We start from the raw sequence: 21052 nt of genomic DNA, 5'->3' as shown, positions 1-21052 counted from the left end.
ATTTTAACTTCATTAGTATAAATTGGAGAGAGGAAGATGCATGTAGCAATAGGGGAATGGAATTTCTAGAATTTTTGAGGGACAAATGTCTTAGGCAACATGTAACAGAGGGAACAAGAGGTTCAAAAGTTTTGGATTTGGTTATAGCATCAGAAGAGTTGATAATAACTGAGTTGACAATTCATTTTCCAAGTCAACACCATATGGTGTTGACTTGGAAAATGAATAGACATGCAGGAGTATCAAAGAGACGAGAACTTATGTGGAATTATAAGGCAGGTGATTATAATAGTCTTAGATGTCAACTTCGGGAAGTTTCATGGAGGGAGGAATTGGAAGGCCGGGATATCACTAGTGCGTGGGAAATTGTGAAAGAATATTTGTTATCAGCAATGGTAAGTTGTATACCACGAGTGAAGAAGAGGACGCAATTTGGAGTAAAGTGGATGACAAACAATATTAAACAGGAATTGCATGCGAAAAAGAGGCTATGGAAGAGATATAGGAGACAGGTGAAGAGATGCATGAGGAATATAAGACACAGGCCAGAAGAGTGACTAGTGTGGTAAGGAAAGCAAAACTGGAATATGAGAGGAGATTGGCCCTAAGATCCAAAGAAAATCCTAGGGAATTTTTTAGCTATGTGGCCAGTAGGAGGAGAAATGACTGTGGAAGAATGATATTGTGGGATAAAAATGGGAATACAGTGACCGATGCAGAGGACATAGTGGAATTGTTCAATGAACACTTTATTGGAGTATTTCATCCTAGAGGAGTCAGTTTTAATGCTAGAGGGATAGGACTGGTTCGAGGTCTGGAGGTACAGGAGGAGAGTGTGTTTCAGATATTGAGTACTTTGGATGTCAGTAAAGCTGTGGGACTGGATGGTATTTCACCACGAGTTTTGAGAGAATGTGCTAGGGAATTGACAGTGCCTTTAACGTGGCTTTTCAATGAAAGTCTGGCTTTGGCAAAGGTGCCCAGGGAATGGAAGGAAGGTAAGATAGTGCCATTGCATAAGGGTGGTAACAGACTGGAAGTGTCTAATTATAGGCCAGTCTGTGTGTCATCAGTAGTTGTTAAGATCTTGGAGAAAGTAGTGAGAAAGTAAAGACCTCCCCTCGATGAGTCTTGACAGACTTTATGTCTTAGGAGGGACCTCCCTCGATGAGTCTTTTGACTCCTTGGAGGCCTGAATAATAATAATAATAATAATAATAATAATAATAGGAGTTTTCTGATTGGTAGTATATTATACTTTACAAGAAATTATCTGCTTATTTTCAATCAAGTTTCCTCTATGCATTTTTTCCTCTTATGTGAGTAATTATCTCACTCACAAAAGGTTGTAAACTTCTCATACATCAGCACCATGGGTGAGCTAAGATATTAGATAATCTAAAAGCCTCACTCTAGAGACCAAATGCTGAACTTTTTCAAGCCACATTAGGCCTCCAAGGTTTACCTTTATGATTAGTTGTTTTTATTATGAGTGCAGTGGACTTCACTATGACAATACAGGAATACATTGGTTAAATGAATCCACATGACATTCACTAGGTAGTGTACTAGACTCAAAATAATAATGCATTAGGAGAGAGTCCTAGATTATTTAGTGAGAAAACTTGCTACTACTTATTCTATTATGTATGCCTGGGTGTGGGGGAGCTCAAGTAGTATTATGGATGAGGATAAAAGGTGCTCTCCTGAAATTTGAGCTTCACTTGGACTTCATTTTCTAAGAATACTCAGAAACCTTTTAAAAAAAAAAATACAACAAACAAGAATAGATCTATGGATAGAAAAATGAGCTTTCAACAAAAGGCTCACAAAAAAGAAATTCATTAATGTCTTGTCTTCCCTAGAAGGAGATAAACAAGTCCCCTAATTAATTTCTTGAAAGCTGGTATACAGTCTCCACCTTCAGCCATTATTAACAGCTTACCTAAGGCTGTCAGTGATTTTCATGTCAGTGAATTTGGGGATGAGAGTTTGGTAGATGACTGCCACCATCTCATGGTACCTAATGATGTGTATTATTGTCTGAAATAGTGTGAGTTCTGCAATCAATTCCATGAGTTGCAGGGTTAGAAAACCTGAATTTCTGGGAGTGGAACCCTACTTTGCTGTGTCAAAGATTGACAGAAAGCTCACACAAAATGCAGAAAAGCATTTCTCAAAAAAAAGAAAAAATCCCATTTGAATTGGGTTTGAAAGTGCTCTGTCATGAGACATGCATTTGTCATTGTCAGGGAGAATTAAAAAAAACACTAAGGTAATAGGCCTATTTCATTCAGTTATTTTTTATTCATTTATATTCAGTTAGAGTATTAGTTTAATTTTAGTTTGAGCGTTAAATGTAAGCATAGCTGAGTGTGTATTTTTTATATATTTTTATATTTACTTGTTAAATTAGTTGTCACAAGTAGTGATATGATAACAACGAAGGTGGGTAGCCCTTCGCTTAACTTTGATATGGGAAATTTCATATGATAATGATGGCATTTCTTTAATTTTACTGGAAAGTTTGCATTTTAAATGGACTCCTGTTTTGACTTGCCAATAATATTTTTTTGCTACTGCTTGGAAATTATCTATCAAATAGATTCTAAGAGGCCATATTTAAATTTTTTCTAAGAATCTAAATATGGCCTCTATCACTGATGAGCATCAGGAATCTTCTTGCTTATTTCTTACTTATGTCACAAATCATGAAAAAAAAAAAAGGTACAGAAAAGTCATGAAAACGCAGGAGTTTTTTTCTCTTGATATTTCTAAGGCATTTAATTTAGTTTAGTACAAAGGCCTGTTATGTATGTTTCCATCTTATGATCTATCTTATACAACTACAGTGCCAGCATTCTCTTTCTCTCAGTATACATAATATATGATGATGGACACAGATTTTTATCCTTAATTGGAATAGTTTCTCTGACTCTCTGTCATTTTTACCTAATCTCTTCCTTCTATATATTAGCACGTTCATACCAGCTATGTTTCATACATGTTGCACATCTGGCATGAGCTTACTTAACTATATAACATCTTCTTTATATTTTAGACAGGTGTGTGGGCACATTTTTACGCCTTTGACAATATATAGGAAATGTCAATTTCGAGTTTTTCAGGAGAATTTTTATGTAAAAACTAATTTTGTGAGTGATATTCACAATACATCTACACCTTTGGAGATTTAAAAATGCCAGTTATAGAATTTCTCTTAATTATCAGTGAATTATAGAATGGAAAACAAAGTATTTTCACTTCTGCCATAACTTTGATTTCTCTAGAAAGCATGTATAACAATGATTCATTTCATCCCCAACAGATGGCAAAATGGGAGTATGAGATAATTTGTTCACTTCCTGCTCCATGGGCAAGTACTGAACAAGTACTGAGTTTTGTTGATGGGAACGTGTTAAGGAACCTTAGTTAACTGTATACAGTTCTTATAACCCAGACTGGATTCCATGAAGAAGTCAGATTGCCTGATACTGCTGTACTAGGCAGTTTGACTTCTAGGCAAATGACATACTAATGCGGACATCTAAGTAAAGAGAGAATTTAAAAAAAAAAAAAAAAGAGAGAGAGTCATAGAAGAGAGGGCAGGCAGTACAATCAGTAGAAGGTGTACAGGTAGTATGAAGCACGATGTAACAAGTGCATTATGAACCACTAGGCAAGAAGGCAGTACAAAACCATAGCTTCTTCAGAGAAGAAAATATAAAATATTCAATCTTATATTGAATACTTTAAACCTGAAAAGTCTGGACTTGCAGAACATGCCATCTTCACTAGACACAGAGTTCATTGGAAAAAGACAAGAGTTCTTCACAAAAGTCAGTTTCTCATGGAACGCCTTTATAAAGAAGCATGTGAAACTCTACTTCATTCTCCTAACTTAAACAGATCCGACGGCTTACGTCTATCCCCTTTATGGGAGATAGTACTTTACAAATCAGCTAATCTTTCCTAACTTTTTATTTTTTATTTTTTTTATTTTTTTATTTTTTAGGAAAGTTATTGACCTTTTTAGTTATCTTACACCAGCTACTTAGGTGGCGCTTTTTGGAATTGTCAGTTAATGTTTAATTTTTGTGCCTAATTGTACTGAAGATGCCTGTGACACACGGGCGAAAATTATACCATTAAATAATTTTTCTACGTGAGTTTTTCCGTTATATTTTTATGTATAGTTATGTCTACTCACGGTTTACCTCTTTTAAAACTTCTTCAGAGAAGGACATACTTATTAGTGTACAACATCCAAGTCTAGTGGATGACATAGTAAGATTATCATTGTATGGATGCAGAATGGAAACAACCAACATAGACTGAGAAGATGCAAGTGGAGTGCAGCAAGAAGAAGAAAAGTTTTGTGCTCATGTGAGGAGAACTTATTCGCCCAATGTTTCTTTACCATACCATGTCTGTTTATGCATGTGCAACTATATATAATATACTTTGTATATTATATATAGTTGCAGCAAATTCCATCTACAGTTTTGCTGATCACAGTACATTGTACTCTTTTTTAATCATCAAGCCTTGCACTCACATATAAATAAAATTTCAAGAATGGCTATTTCTTTAATTACTGATCACCAAACTATTCTTCAGTGGGTGCTAGTGTGTGTGTGTGTGTGTGTGTGTGTGTGTATATATATATATATATATATACACACACACACACACACACTAGAGAGGGGGTCTAAAAAGTTCTGATAAACAGCTAGAACAAAAATCATATTAAAGTAACTGATATAACCACAAAGAACATACTAATAGCAGAGTTATGAAGGTAACTTATGTTCTTATATTCTTAAATATTTGTATGTTCTTTCTTGTGGTTATATCATATTCTTTAATATCATTTTTGTTCTAGGTGTTTATCAAAACTTTCTTGACCCCTGTGTGTGTGTGTGTGTGTGTGTGTGTGTGTGTGTGTGTGTGTGTGTGTGTGTGTGTGTGTGTGTGTGTGTGTGTGTGTGTGTGTGTGTTCCTCCTATTCTTACTTTGGATAATACCCATATCTTGCAATAGCCTGAACCGCCTTTTTTTTTTTTTTCTTTTCCCACTGCATACTTACTAATTCTATACAGTTCACATCTGGGATGGTGCAACTAAGAGCTCTCTGAATTTTTTTTCTCTCTGCAGTCAAATATTTTCACAAAAATTTCAGAAAGTCTGAACAAAGAGAAAGCCAGTATATAGATTAATGACTTCTCTCTCAATGATTCACTGCACTTTCACACTGATCCTCAAGTTTCTGCATACATTTTCTACTGATATTTTTACTGTTACTGTTCTGGACAATTGATATCAGCAGTCCTTCCACTTGTCTATAAATCTGTTAAAACATATACAATGACTAGTTGCCTTCCCTTCATAGTTTCAATCCAAAAAACACATTCTCTTCCCCTCTTGAGGGAATGAACAGAGAGAGGTTGGAAATAATTCACAGGATTTCAAATCTAAAGTGCATTTCTTACTTTATCACAATTTTTGCCTACTGCTCATATTTAAGGTCATCATTATCACTAAAAAAATGACCTTATTCTCAGACTTATTCCAGTTTTTGTTATCAGTGCTAGAGAGTTAAAAATTATTAATGAAAATTTTGATAATTACTGAAACTAATGTTATTTTAATAAAATTGTCTAGGTGAATGGGGACACACTTTGAATAAAAATCCCATATATGATTGGACCTGTGTTAAAAGAATGATTCAGGATGCACCCTCTTTTAATGTGACATCCATGCCACCATTAACTTGTCCATCTCGTTGTAGTCAGTATAAAAACTGTACCAGCTGTCTGGAGAGTGATGGTGGGGAAGGGGGTTGGCATGAGTGTCACTGGAGTGAGACATTGAATCAGGTAAGATATGTGTATTCAAGTATCATGATATTATTTTCAGTTTATATGTATACTGTATGAATTTGGTTCACTTTTCCCTAAATCTTATATGTGTTTTAAAGAATTTGTCTATTTGTTTGCCTCTTTGATCAAAAACTTCTGTTGAATGGTCTGACCTGGAATCATGATCTCTTAATCATCATCATCATACTTTCATAGATTTAGGCCTACAGTGGCCTGTTCTGTGCTCAGAAATCATTGTTGAATCTCTTTAGAGGACATCCTGTTTTTTTTGGTTTTTTTTCCCCCTAATGGTTTGTAATTTAGTATTTGTTTTAGTAATCTTTGTTTTCATTCTTTCAATGTGTTCCATCCATTTATGTTTATATTTCTTTATTTTTTCTATTACTGATTCCTGTTTTAGTTCTTTCATAATTTCTTTGAACTCTTACTATAATTAGTTACATGCATTTAATTAATATTATAATTAAATGCATGATAACGATAATAGTTTTAACCATGAATTCCATTATTATTGCCTCATCTATTTGAGTTCAAGGATTTGCTGTTTACACCTGAGTGATTTCATTTGCAGCAACAACAAAACAATTAGTTGTTACTGTAAATAACAGGGCTTTGCACAGTAAAATTATCTTACTTCATCACAAGTGAAAGTGTGTGTGTGTGTGTTAGAGGGAGGGGGGGGGAGAGATCTATATTATTCTTCTTAAGTAATCTGCAAATGAGCAGGTTCTTCTCTTAGTAGCAAAAACTTTCCTTCCACTCTCTTCTGTTCTGAGCCTTCTCTTTGAAGGTTGTGTACCTGTCTCCATTCACATTCAAGATGTCATCTAGCATTATTTTCCTTACTCTTCTTCTGGATCTTTTTCCATCTATTTTTCCTTTATAGCATCTCTGATGATTCCATTTCCTCTCAGAATATGTCTGATCCAGTTTCCCTTTCTTTTTTTTATCCTCTTTAACAGACTTCTTTCTTCTTCTACTCTTTTTTAAGACCTTTTCATTAGTTATTTTATCTGTCCATTTGATTTTTTTCCATCCTTCTCCAAATCCACATCTCAAAGCTTTCCAAAATCTTAATTTCTTCTTTCTTCAATGTCCAAGTTTCAGCTGCATAGAGGGCAACACTCCACACATAACATTTTATTAGTCTTTTCTTTAGGTTTCTGTCCATTTTACTTCTGAATAAATTCCATTTTCTATTAAAGGCATCTCTTCTCATCGCTGTTCTTGCTTTTATCTCACTCTAACATCTTCCATCACTGCTAATTACACTTCCTAGATATTTAAATGTCTTCACTTGATTCAATTTTTCTGCATTTGTTCTGATGTCCATATTTGCCTCTTTCCTTGCTACTTTCATTACCTTTGTTTTTCTTATGTTAATTTTCATTCCATAATTTATGCACGACTTCAGTAATCTGTTCAACAGATGTTGTAATCCTGTTTCAGTATTTGATAATAATGCCTTGTCATCTGCATATCATATTGCAAATATCTGTCTACCTCCAATCTATTCCTTCTTCTGAATTCTCCAGTTCTTCTTTTAACATTGCTTTGGAATACATGTTAAACAAAATTGGTGAGAGAACAGCCTTGTCTTACTCCTCGTCCAATGGTACCTGGTTCTGCTGTACCATATGTGTCTCTCACCATGGCAGTTTGTCCCATGTGTATAGTGAAATAATTAGCCTTCTGTCTTTCCAATCTATACTAATCTTTTCCATTACTTCCACCATCTTATCCCATTTTGCAAAGTCAAAAGCTTTTTTAAAATCTATATAACAGATATTAACTTCTTTATTCACTTCCAGACTTCTTTCACTTATTATTCTTAACAGTCCATTTGCATCTCTTGTTCCCCTACCCTTCCTGAAACCAAACTGATCCAAGAAATTCTTCCACCTTAGATGCAATTCTCCATGTTAGAATTCTCATAAGTATTTTTGATGTATAGGAAATGAGGCTTATTGTTCTAAAATCTCTGCAGTTCACTGCATTACTTTTCTTTGGTATAGGTATGAATATTAAGGTCATAAAATCTTTTGGTAATTTTCCTTTGTTATAAATTAAATTTATTATTTTGGTTATTTCTTCAGTTCCTTTCTTCTGAAATTGTTTCAGGAATTCTGCAGGTATTTCATCTATTCCTTCTGCCTTTCCACATTTTAGTTCTTTAATGGCCATTTCTACTTCTGTCTTCAAAATCTCTGGGCCTAGATCATCTTCAAAAGACAGAAAACCTGCAAATATTTGTGACCGCCATTTATTGTTTATTTATTTAAAATTTTTTATTAATACATTTACATAGCAAACAAATTAATCTGAACACTCACATTTTAAATAAAAATTTTAATTTTGCAAGAAAATAAGTACAAAAATTAAACTCCAACTTTACCTCATAATTTATATGTGCTCCTCTGTTCCTAATAAGTTCATTAAGTCACTTAGGCATGGACTTTACCCGACGTAGAACACATTTTTCTTATTTCTGCATCTTGAAACCATACTTTTATAATGGATTGTATTAAGTTATCTATTCTTTCACCGTTTAATTTTCCAAGTCTTTTTTTTTCACTATGGCCCACAAATTTTCTATTGGATTAACATCAGGAGAGTGACCTGGCCATTGAAGCAATTGGATGTTGTGATTTTTGAGGAACTCTCTCACTTTTTTTTTTTGAAGTGGGGCATGGAGCAAGATCCTGTTGGAAGATGAGTTCTTTTGTCTTTCTGTATCTGTGGGACCATTCTTTTCTCCAATATTTTTATGTATTGGTCATTTTTCATCATACCATCAACAGGCACAAGTGATCCTGGACCTTCGTGTGTAAAACAGTCCCAGAACATCTTTTTAGCTGGGTGTTTAGGAGCTTGTTGAAAGTGGGTGGGTGGGAGAAGTCTTCTTAGTCACTAATTTGTGAACATAGAGTACTTGCTTTCCTTGGACAAAGAAATAGCTCTCATCTGAGAATATGACCTTCTCCCAGTTCTCAAGAGTCCAATCTTTGTATGCTTTAGCCCACTGGAATTTCTTTTTCTGCATCTGTATCTGCATAGCCTTCATCAACAGCTGTTTCTTTTTTGGTCTATGGACATCCCTCCCCACTTTCAACAATCTTTGATGGACTGTCAGAAACATTAATCACACTAGTGGCCAAGTCTCTTTTTAAGTCTACAATAGACCATATTGAATTCATTTTGCTTTTCCTAACTAGTAAACAATCTTGAGTAAGTGTAGTTTTCCTTTTTCATCTACATTTTCCTTTTCTCTTAAGAGAGAAGGTATCTGTTTCCCTAATCCTCTGTAAAATCACGTTAACAGTACCCAAACCAACATTACATTCATTGACAATTTATCTTTTGAGTCATGGATGTGTGCTGAGAAAGAATACATATTTTTGAATGCTTTCTTGGAGATGTATCCATTTTATAGATACACAAAACGAATAAAATTCTATGAATGTCAACTCGTTTACACTATTAAAATCACACAACACTATTAATAAACATTGTAGAGACAGTTAAAACATGCAACACTCATCCCAAATTGTGAACTGAAACAAAAACTAAACCAAAAACTTGACAAAATTCAGCTTGTTCAGATTAATTTGTTCACTACTCTATTTATTTTATTTCTGAAGAATAAAATTTTTTACATTTTCATTTTATTAAAAACATATATAAAAAGAATAGATCCAAGTATCACTAGATAAACCTAGTTTTATATAATTGAATGTATTATGTATTCATAGTTCTTGATTATATTAAAGAAATAGCTTTGTATCTGTATAGTAACTATTGAACAAAAATATACTTTCGTTGCATCTAGTTTAACAATTACATTAACTCTTGAATTTTTAGCTACACTTCATTATTCAGTAATGTGAACTCTTCTTACTTTGCACATGTGTTTATTGAGTTTTATATGTAGTATGCTTGAGTTGAGAAGGAAGCCATGACAGCGAATGAGTCATTACATAAGTTTTGCAGGTGGAATGAAGTTTGCAGATATGTGGAGTGAGCTTGATGAATGAAAGGACTTATACAAAGTAGATGGTTTGCAGTTGAATGCAAACCATCTAGTTTGGAGTCTGGAAAAAATGTTGTTGAAAGAATTGAGATTGTAAGTGCAAAATTAGGGAAGCTATAACTGTTGGGGGGGGGGGGGGTGAGCTGTTAAGCGAGATCACTGATACCAGTGATGCAGCTGAATGGGATCATTTGTACAAAGTGTAAAGATAGTGGTGGGTGTAGGGAACAATTGTGCTTTATGTAAACTAATGTCAGGAGCATTCATAACAAGAGGGAGGAGTTTTTGACATTAGTTAGTGAGATAGAATGTGAAGGCTATAATATTTTCATGGAGGATAGAGAGAAAAAACTGGGGGGGGGGGGTATTGGTGACGATAGCTGATGAACTGCAGCCAAAGAGTAGGAGTTCAACTGAAGGTCAATGAAGATAGTGCTGAATTCAGGGCCATCTTTTGTGAGATAGAGACCAACAGAAACAAAATATAAGTTGTTTGCTGCTATAGACAAGGAGACATGAAGGATGGTGAGGATAGTATGCATCAGCAAATAAGCTCAATGAGTGGAAGAATATATGGAATTATAGGACTGGTAAGTATGACAAACTTTGGAAATTGCTTGAAGCAATGCTATGGAAAAACTTGGAGAAAGTGCAAGGGTTAGATGTTGGTAATGCATGAAGTAAGTAATAGCAGACTGCATACCTAGAGTCAGGAGAAGATAAATCAAGTGGAAGTTAAATGGATGAACAGCATTCATTAAGCAAGAGCTACAAAAAAAAGAAAAATTTATGGAGGAAATTCAAAGAGAAAGGTGACCAACAGGCACATGAGCAGTACAAAGCACAAGCCAGAAGGGTGCCCAGTGTGGTAAGAAAGGCAAATTCAGAGAAGAATTAGCAGTAACATGCCAAAGATAATCCCAAGGAGTTCTTTCAATATGTGGCAAGTAAAAGGAAGAATAATTTTGATGAATGCTGATAGTAGGGAGGTAACTGAAGCAGACAAAATAGCGGAATTACTAAGTGAACACTTTGCGAGGGTATATCATCCAGGTGAAGATATTGCGGTAACAAGAGAGGCAAGGGCTAATATTAGCTCTTGCCTCTCTTATAGTAGATAAACTGGAGGTGCATAGGATATTACATAACCTGTAATATCCTTTGCTGTATTTACATGTAATGGATATTATATGTAAATACAGCTATGGAGCTAGATGGTATACCATTTCTGATGCAAGAAGGTGCTAGGGAATTGGCAATGCCTTTCACTACATTGTGTAATTTAAGATTCAGCTCTGGGTTGATCTCAAGTGAGGTAGAAAGAGGGAAAAATGGTTCCATTGCATGAAGCAGGCTCCAAGACTGAAGTAACAAATTACCAACCAGTTAACATCTTGCACATGGTAGTCAAGGTACTGGAGAAGTTGGTTAACCCCTCAACCAGCCATGATGTCTATAGACGTCCAGCTAAATGTGGATACAGTTCTGTAACACCCATTGAATAACATGAATAAGAAGTGCAATTTGGTCTCACTATTTCATCCACCTCGCCAGTAGGGAGTTTATTGGAAAAATCCAGGAATGGGCATTGTGATTTTGTGAAGGATGGATCATGCCCCAGTAACATACCTTTTATAATGTAGTGAAAGCTGAGTTGGATGAAGATAATGGATATATATGGTGATACTGCTAGACTTTGCAAAGACTTTTAACAAGATATGGAATAAAATTCAGATAAATAAATTGCTGCACATGGGGATGGATATGAAGTTGGTGTAGATAAGATGGTGATTGATGGAGCGATACCAGGCAGTAGTTTATTCAGGGGTAGAGTCCAGTAGAAGGCCTGTGACTAGCAGCATGCTGCAGATTCTTTGTACTTGGGCCACTACTATTTAATTTCCTTTTCTTTCATTTATACTAATATTCATTTCTTCAGTCTGTTTTGCATTTGTTATTTCATTGTCTAATAAAATATCATGCTTTTTACAAACCAACACACTCTCTTGTCTCTTGTTCAGCTTCTGTACATACACATCCTTCATATTCCACCTTGCATACATGTTACACTCATGACATCAAACCATTTTTGAAAAATGTACTTCATTGATGCCATTTGATTTTTGCACTGCTCAGTTAGTCACACTGATCGATGCCCACATGGTTGATGTTGTAAGGGCTGCCATTGTGTTCCATTCAAAGAAGGCAAGATTCAAAATCTCAATCAATAAAGTCAGTATCAACTCGCCAGTAATCATGTTGACACACTAAATTTTTAAAAATAAACAACAGTGTACTAAATTTCAAGTAATATCTGTAATTGTTGCACAAAATAGCACTTATCTTTTCCAGAGCTCTTTACTAACATTTTTAATGTTAGTGAGAATGGGAGAGAAATTATGAGCAAAACAGGTGTTTGATGACAAGCTGACACACCAAGATCTAGGTGGAAGACCAAGATATATAGATGAATTGGTGTAATTACTAGTGCTTTAAAAGACAGGAGTTAATAAAGATGAAACATTTTATCCTATAATAAAAATAAGAAATTTTATGTTAATTAAAGTTATCACTTATAATTATAAATTTTTAATGATAAATAATTATAGTAATAAAGATAATAGGGACATGAAAATTCAAGTAGTCTCTGAAGAAGAGCATTATTTAATGAAAGTTTGTGATATTTCATCTTAAATGGACTTTGTGTCTGAGCTACCCAGATTAATGTTAATATCCACTAACCATGGCAAGGTAGCAATAGCAAAATTATACTATTTATATATATTTTAATGATAGTCTGTCGATGATATTTCTTGTTTAAATTCAAATTTAATTGCCATTTTGTATTTTTAAAAATAATTTCTAGTGCATGTCTCCCAGTTTCGAACTTCTACGGTGTGAAGCTGGTTCATGTGGTCCAGTACTTCACCGTCCAAAATCTAACTGTCCTATTCCATGTTGGAAGCACAATCAGTCAGCTCACTGTCTTTCTTATCCTCATTGTGGTTGGTGTGCATTTTCTGGTCCTTTGGTGGATGGACAAGGCCTATGTATTGAAGGTGGAATATTAGGACCAGTTCGAGGAGAATGCCGTCCTTTGTCAGTTTTCCATTATGAAAGGCACTTAGGAGGTAACATTTACCTTTATATCTGTTCTCAAATATTTCTATAGCTATATATAATTTTATTTTTTATACTTTTTATAATTCTTAATACATTCAACAAACTTTTTTTGGCTTCAGAAGAATAAAAGAAAGCATACTAAACAAAAAAAGAAACAGTAAGAGTTGTCGCTCTTTTGTGTTTCTCTATATCTAATCAATAGTCAGTAGTATAGAGGCCAGAAAACATAGCACTGGTGATTTGTAATGCTGAAAAAAACATAGGTTCAAAAACTGTTTTTTTTTTTTTTTTGGTCACACCATTTTTTTTATTTTTATTTGTAAACATTATTTCTATAGTGCCTTAGCATATCAACAAGAACTAGATGCAAAAATATAATTTTTTATGTATTTTCCCCCCACAGAAGATTTCGTACCTATAGTACATCAGTACTGTGAGTGAACTAAAGAATTTTTTTATCATTTTTGTTATTTATTTTTTATATATTCCAGAAATCCCTGCTCTAGAGATCCAACCTGAAACTTTTTCAAGCCACTTCAGACCTTTAATTAGTGGAGCAGTGGTCTCATACAGGGCAATGAAATTTGTGTCCCACCCTAAAATAATTACTCAATATTCTTCTTATTATTATTAAGGGCAACTAAGGACCAAAATTATTATTGAGATATGACCCCCACCCCACACACACACACAGCATGTAGATGAATGCAAAAAACTGATTTAGAGTCCTGACCCAGAGGCCAAGTAAATACACCTGTCAAAATGAAGATGAGTTTGCAGTTTGGGATTTAGCCAATCAAACTATATTCATTTAAATAACACATATAATGAGATGGCACAACATAAACAGATATCATGTCAGAAACCAATTAATTTTATTTAAATGGTTTGTTGGCCAGTTTAAAAAAAAAAAAAAAAAAAAAAGCCCCACCTTGATCCCATTTTGTTTTCATCATGGAATCAGAAAGGACAATGAAAAGTCCACTACTTACAACAATCTCAAACTGAAGTAAGATAGTTACTATCGATATAATAAGCATTGATGGAAAAAAGAGTTGGCATTAGCAGACTGTGTTGAGATATAATAAATTTTGTTTAATCCTTTATCCAAGTGTGAGCAAACAAAGTTTGCGCCTGAAAGTATCTTCAGGACTAGGGCAAGGTGATACAACACCAGGGCAACTCGCTGCAAAGGTGTAGCATGCTACCAACATTGTGTTGAGATAGTTGGTATTACAAGATGAAGACTAAAGTAGTTGACATGCATCTTAATAATACATATGAAATAATTTATTCAGACAATAGTGTTCAGAAAAAGGAAGGAGCAGCTAGAGTAGTATTCTCAGGCATCTCCTTGGAGTCAAAGACTCATGATGGAAGGTCTATGCACTAACCATTATTCATGCAATGCCTTTTATATTTCTTTTCAGCTCATTCACCAAAAAATCACTCACAACCAACTCTGCAAAACTCATTTCATTTCACTCATTTGGTGTTCTCCAAAAAAATAAACAAATCTGGTCCTCACATCTTTACTAACCATACTCTTACACAATCTCCAGGTGAAACTCTTTGTTCCCTTGCTGCCTCCCTTGTTGTGAAAAGTCTTCTGTGTCATTTATATTAATCCTTTTAATAACTTATGTGTTTCTCTATTACTTCTCTTTTCCACTTATCAACTAGCCTTTGCATTCCACAGATGTTCAAACTGTCCTCAAAGGGAATATAGTTAGATAGGATAAGCTACTTTTGTAGGATAAGCTACAGAATCATTCAGCCAGCTATTGTGACCATTTTTGCATTATACCTTCTAAACGTTAACTCTCTGTCCAAAGTTACCTTCAAATCCATAACCTCATCAGTTTTTTAAATTCTATTTCCATCAGTGTATTACCCAGCTTCTAATCTTTTCACCCAAAAATGCATATTTATTCTATTTATTCGTTTTTTTATTAAACTAATCCTTTGTACATACTGCCATTCCATTTAAATCATCCTACAGGATCTCCGTATCATCTTTATTAACTGTCGCTCTAAATGATTTTGCATTCACCAGCAAATAGCTGGATATTTCTCCTTGAATCATCTCTTATATTATTAACATACAGATTAAATAGTGGTGGCCCAAGTATAGAGTCCTGCAGTACACCACTAATCACTCATCTTCTCCTAGATTCAACATCTCCCCACATATTATTCTTTGATCGTTGTCCATAAATAAATAAATGATAAAGAATGCTTTTATCATTTATTTATTTATCTTGTCAAATGCCTCTGCAAACCATAGCAACATCATTGTGTATCCTGTGTCTTTTATCCAATTCAACTTTCACTTTATTAGAAAAAATTAAGTAAATTACTAAGTAATTTCCTTCACAAAACCTCTCTTCTGATAAAGTATTATATTCCTATCCACCCATTCTGAATTCTCTTTTACCACTTCTCTAATACTTTAACCACAATCCCAGTAATAATTGGTCTATAATTCACTACCTCTTCTTGTATTCTTCTTTGTGCAACAGAACTATTTTTTCTCATTTCCTCCCCCTCAGGACCTTACCACAGCAGAGACTTCTGTTAATAACTTGGTCAGAAGAACTGCCAATTATCTTGCATATTTTCTCTTAATGCACAGAATTTTAAGGTTCTACAGTGTTCTAGGCACCTCAGTTTCTTCTATCTCTGTTCTCATATCAGTCATTGTCACATCTGACTGTAGTATTTCCACCTGAATAATACACCCTTGCAAAGTGATCATTCAGCTACATTATCTACCAATGATTGTTCAGACAATTATCTACCAATGTTTTGGTAGATAATTGTCTGAATTGCAGATATTGGTAGACAATTATCTACCAATATCTACCCTGTTATTTGAAGTTATGGAACATTCCAGGTTTGTTAATAACATAAAAACCAGTGTACAGAGAGTAGGACACAGTATTTACCCTTGATTCATAGCAGTTGAATACAGGTGGTATGGCAACACAACATGAACTCAGTGACTTTGAGAGAGATACATCGTGGGCTATTACATTGGTGGCATGTTCGTACATGCCATTGCTGCTCAACTGGAGCATACAAAATCAGCGATTGGTGATTTGATCAACAAATGGAGACATTCTGGCATCACTAATGTCACTAATGCAGGAAAACACCCAGGCCGACTGCCAAAAATGACCGACAGGGTCAGGAGGGTGTTAAAATGAGTGGCATGCAAAAACTGGCACAGCGATGAGTTCCAGAGTGCCCCAGTAAAACCATGGTGAGCACTAATGCTGTGTGAAAAGAACTCCATTTACTGGGTTTCCGTAGAAGAGCAGCAGCACACAAGCTAAACATCACAACAACGAACAAGGCAGCTCGTCTGTCCTGGTGCAAAGAGCATGTGAACTCTGGAGTGATGGATCAAGGTGGCATGCAAAATGGGTGTTTCCAGTCTGATGGTAGGGTGTGGAGGCAGCCTGGTGAACCTTGTTACCATAGTGTGTTGTACCCACAGTAAAGTTTGATGGTGGAGGAGTAATGGTGTGGGGTGCATTCAGCTGGTTTGGAGTGGGACCACTGGTTGTTGTTGTTGTTGTCTTTGGTTCCATGAAGGCAGCTCACTACCTTGATATTCTGGATAATCAGGTGCTGCCTACACTGTGAATTTTTTAGGAACAGACCCATGTTACTATCAAGACAACAATGCCCCATGCCACAAAACTGCAGCTGTTATGGAATGATATGAAGTGATGGGTGTTAAACGACTACCCTACCTTGCCCCGACCTCATCCTCATCGAACACCCGTGGAACAAGTTGGAGCGGTAATTGAGGTCTTGTGCAGCACATCCTCAATCTGTTGCTGAACTCATTCTTACTTTGATGGAGGAATGGAGACAAATTCCACCTGATGCCTGCTGCACATTAGTGGAAAGACTCCCTCAAAGGGAGCAGGAGGTGATCAAAGCCAAAGGTAGACATACTTGATATTAGGGTCTGTGCTTGTATCAGTTGTAAATTGCTAAAGTGTCTGGACAGTTATTGGTAGATAGCATATTTTTTCTTCTGGTATAAGCATTGTTGAAAGTAATCCTTCCATAGTCATTCTTTCTTTTATTCACCATATAGAACTCCTTGAGATTTCCTCTAGCCTGTCCAGCTAATTTCCTTTAACATGTTCATTGCCAAGCTGAAAATTGGAATCTCGTGTGGTGGCCAAATTTTTTTTACTTGATAGCGATGTCCACGTGATAAAGCGTGACCGGCCGACCGATGGGAACTTGCATCACGCGATATCGCGTGATTGGCAATGGACGTGCTGCCGGTCTGATTTTGCCTTCCTTATCATACTGGTCACACTCTTCTTTTCTCTTTCTGTGCTTTGTACTGCTCTTCCAGAACTTTTTTTTCTTCTTCATCTTAATGATGCTACTCATCCCCTCTAACTCCTACCTGATTTATCCCTCTGACCCTGATCTTCTTCCAATACCAATGACCATCTCCCGATCTTTGCCTAAAGTTGACTTCTCAGCTTGTTAATAATCATCTACTCTAGATTTTAACTCAAAGATAAATTTTCTGAATGGCAGGCAATTTCACTGTAGACAGATTTCAAATTACAAAAACTGGAAAATGTGACTTATTTGTGATTAAAACCCTATTAAAAGTACTAGTAGTGAGGAAAATGTTTCAGTAATATTTTTAATTTCTTTTGATAGTGAAGAAGAAGAGGAAAACTATTCTTTCAGCCATTAAAGAGGGGAAACTGAGGGAAAAAGAGGAAAAACTGGTGTTTTTGTTGGAGACTTGAGCAGCATCAGCAATGTAGCAAATGAATCATATACAGAAATGTTCATTCTTGGAAATGTAGGAAAGATAGCAGTAATGATAAGCCTGTTTGAATGAATAATTCAAACATGAAATATTCATTCCTAACATCATGCTAACATTATGTATCAACATAAAGGATATGTGCATAAATTAGCAGAGTGAAATGGGGTTGTTGTTGGATATGAGGAGTAAGCAAGCAAAAGAGTTGGTAGTAGGAAATTATTTGGTTGAAACAAGGAAAATGTTGGAATGAATATTAGGAGTTTGTTGATGAGAGTAATAAATATCAAGTGCAGTTAGTGTGTTGCCTAGGTATGATAAGTCAGTAAAGATGGCAAAAAAAAAAAAGATCATGAATAATGGTATGCTAGCAAAGTTGAAGAAAGGAGTGCATTTTGTGAACCTGGGAAAGAATTTGAGGAACTAATGGAACTATATAAGAGAGAGAGATAGACTGCATTTAAATGGTCTTGGTGTACAACTGCTGGAGAAATATTTGCTGGAAGGAAGAGTAATGACTGCAGTAAATGGAAGATTTGGAAAATAGAGTAGACAAGCTTGTGAATGCAAACATGAGTAGTGTTAGTGAAGGGAATGAGAACGGAACACAAGACAGACAGAGAAGCAGAAGGCAGGATGGACAGGGAGACATTGCATGAGAAGAGTAATGCTGGAATAAATGAATGTGTGAGGATAAGAAAGGAAATGGCATGTAATGCAGGTACAGCATTTGGATCTGGAGAGGATTGTGTGGGATTGGTATGATAGAGAGAAATGGCCGGGGGGGGGGGGATACGCAGGAGTCACATCAAAGAAGTGATGTCATTTGAATTTGTTATAGAACTGGAAATGGGCTATTGTTTTTGTTTACTATGAATGCCAGAAGTATCTGAAGTGAGGGGAACAAAATTTTTGCATTTATTTAATTCATTTGCCCCAAAAGCATCCGAATAAGTGAGATGTAGTTGGATGAAGATCACATAATCAGGAAGAGGAATGGAGAAATATAATGGTTTTATTGAAGACAAGCAGGGCAGAAAGGTAAGACTGGTGCTGCTGATAGCAGCAGATGAGTTATGCCTATCCAATGTGGAGATGCGATTTTGAAGCAGTATGTGCAGACAGAATGAAATATTTAGTTGAATGTTCCTATAGACCTGGTAATGTGGAGAGTACTGAGAAGGAAATGTATAGGCCAGTTATCCTGGCCTATACATTTCCTGGAAAATAGGAAAAGCGTGATTTCTTATTTCTTGGAAAATAAGAAAAGAGAATGCATTTCAGAAATTCCTGAGAGACCACTCCCTTATGCAGTACATGATAGAGAGCACATGAGGATCAAGGACCTTGGATTTGATCATCTCATCAGAGGATGTTATTATAAATGGGGTGTTAAATCTCTCTCTGATTTGTGAGAGTGACCATTAGGTGGTGGCCAGTCATATGAGGACTCTTGTGAGAAAGAGATATGTGTGGAGCTATAAAACTTATGATTACGATAAACTCAGAAAATGTCTTGCAGCAGTAGGTGGAATAAGGAATTGATAAGAAAGGAGATCGGTGCTTCTTGGACCTTATTTGGGAACTAGATGGCAGAGGCAATGTCTGAATGTATTTCTAAGGTTTGGGAGTTATGTAAGGTATGAAAGCAATGAATGAAGAAGTGAGGGCATGCTGGAAGAAGACAGCATGCCCTCACATTTTAGAGGCACGAGATGAGTTGTATAATCAGTTGCATTGAGTAGTATGAAAAGTAGGAGAGGAGGGGCACTTTATAAAGGTAGCAAAAGTGCACAATAAGGAGCAGTTAGTTAATAACGCAAGGGGAAAAAAAAAATATATATATATATATATATATCCCAGGGAGTTCTTTAGATATGTAACCTGCAGATATTAAATTATTTTAGAAAGATGATAATAGCTTGTGAAATGGTAGAATGATGATAATCTGAGATAATAAATAAGTATTTCATCATCATGAATGTCACATCATACAGGAAGGGAGGGAGAGGTTGCCAAATAATTTAAATAGTATATAATTTCTTTGGGCATTCAATTTGTATGTTAATGATATTGAGAAGGAGGAAGAGGGACTGATGTTAAGTAAGCAGGACATTTATGGTGATTGAGTAACCTAGATATTAATTAACCTGTATGGCTTGATAATATATCAGCATGTATCAGCATGCATTTTGAAGCATTGTTCCAGAGAGTTAACAACAACAACAGTGACTTGCTTGTTTAATATGAGTCTTATATTGGACAAAGTTCCAAAGGTGTGGAAAGAGGGCAGAATTGTTCTACTTTCTAAGGGAGGTGATAAGATTAAGGCCTTGAATTATAGACCAATCTGTGTCAAGAGTTGTGGTTTAAAGTTTAGACAAATTAGTAAGGACCAAGCAGAATTGGATTGACAACAGTAATATTCCATGGACAGCATGAGTTTGCTGAAGAAAGATGATGTTTTTATGTCTTTTTTTCTTTTTCTTTTTTTTTTTTTTATGTTGGACCCATATACAGGAGGTTGGCCGGTCAACCTATAGTACGTTAGTATCGTATATGGGTGGTGGGTTGCGAAAGGAGAAACTTGTTTACATTAGATTTGAATGCCTGTATGTTGTATTTCTTGGAAAATACGTCTGGGAGAAGACTGTTCCACAATACTGCAGTAGCGGGGATGAACGAGGAGGAAAAGAAACTTGTTCTGTGGGTTTCGAGGTGTACTGTAAAAGGATGTTGGGCGGCAGCTGTACGTGTTCTGATGGGCTTAGTACAGGGTGGGGGAATTATTGATGCTGTTTCAGATGAACATTTCCCATGGAAATGTTTATAGAATATACAGATTGCGGAGACCAGGAGTCTATGTGAAAGTGGGGGGGTGAGTTGGTGAGGGATGGGTCATTTATTAGTCTAATTGCTCTCCTCTGTATTGAGTCAAGCATTTTGAGGGAGCTTTTTGGAGCCCCACTCCAGATGTGAGAGCAGTATTCGAGAGCTGGGTGGATTTGTGACTTTTATAGTGTTAACAGCTGTTTTGAGGTGAAGTAGCGTCTTGAGCAAAAGAGGAAGCCTAGTTTTTTGGAAGCTGAGGATGCAATGGTTGTGATGTGTTTGTGCCAGGAGAGGCTTGATGTCAAGGTAATTCTGAGGAGAGAAATTTCATCTTGTCTGAGAATTTGAGTGTTATCGAAAACAATGCTG

General features: G+C 35.7%; 1 protein-coding gene across 1 annotated transcript in view; it reads left to right on the top strand.

Annotated features, from left to right (window-relative positions):
- Megf8 (multiple EGF like domains 8) overlaps window positions 1-21052 on the top strand; it is a 752012-nt gene that overhangs the window by 551646 nt on the left and 179314 nt on the right. The window contains exons 28-29 of the mRNA XM_090404705.1: window positions 5665-5879; window positions 12779-13043. Of these exons, the coding sequence (XP_090260831.1) occupies window positions 5665-5879; window positions 12779-13043 (480 nt within the window). The remainder of the gene's footprint in view (window positions 1-5664; window positions 5880-12778; window positions 13044-21052) is intronic.

The sequence above is a fragment of the Typopeltis vanoorti genome, chromosome 1 (genome assembly GCF_054136105.1).
Source record: "Typopeltis vanoorti isolate ZY-2024b chromosome 1, IOZ_Tvanoo_1.0, whole genome shotgun sequence".
In the NCBI taxonomy this organism is placed as follows: domain Eukaryota; kingdom Metazoa; phylum Arthropoda; class Arachnida; order Uropygi; family Thelyphonidae; genus Typopeltis; species Typopeltis vanoorti.
The sequence above is the reverse complement of the archived record's forward strand: the minus strand, read 5'-3'. Positions and strand labels throughout refer to the sequence as shown.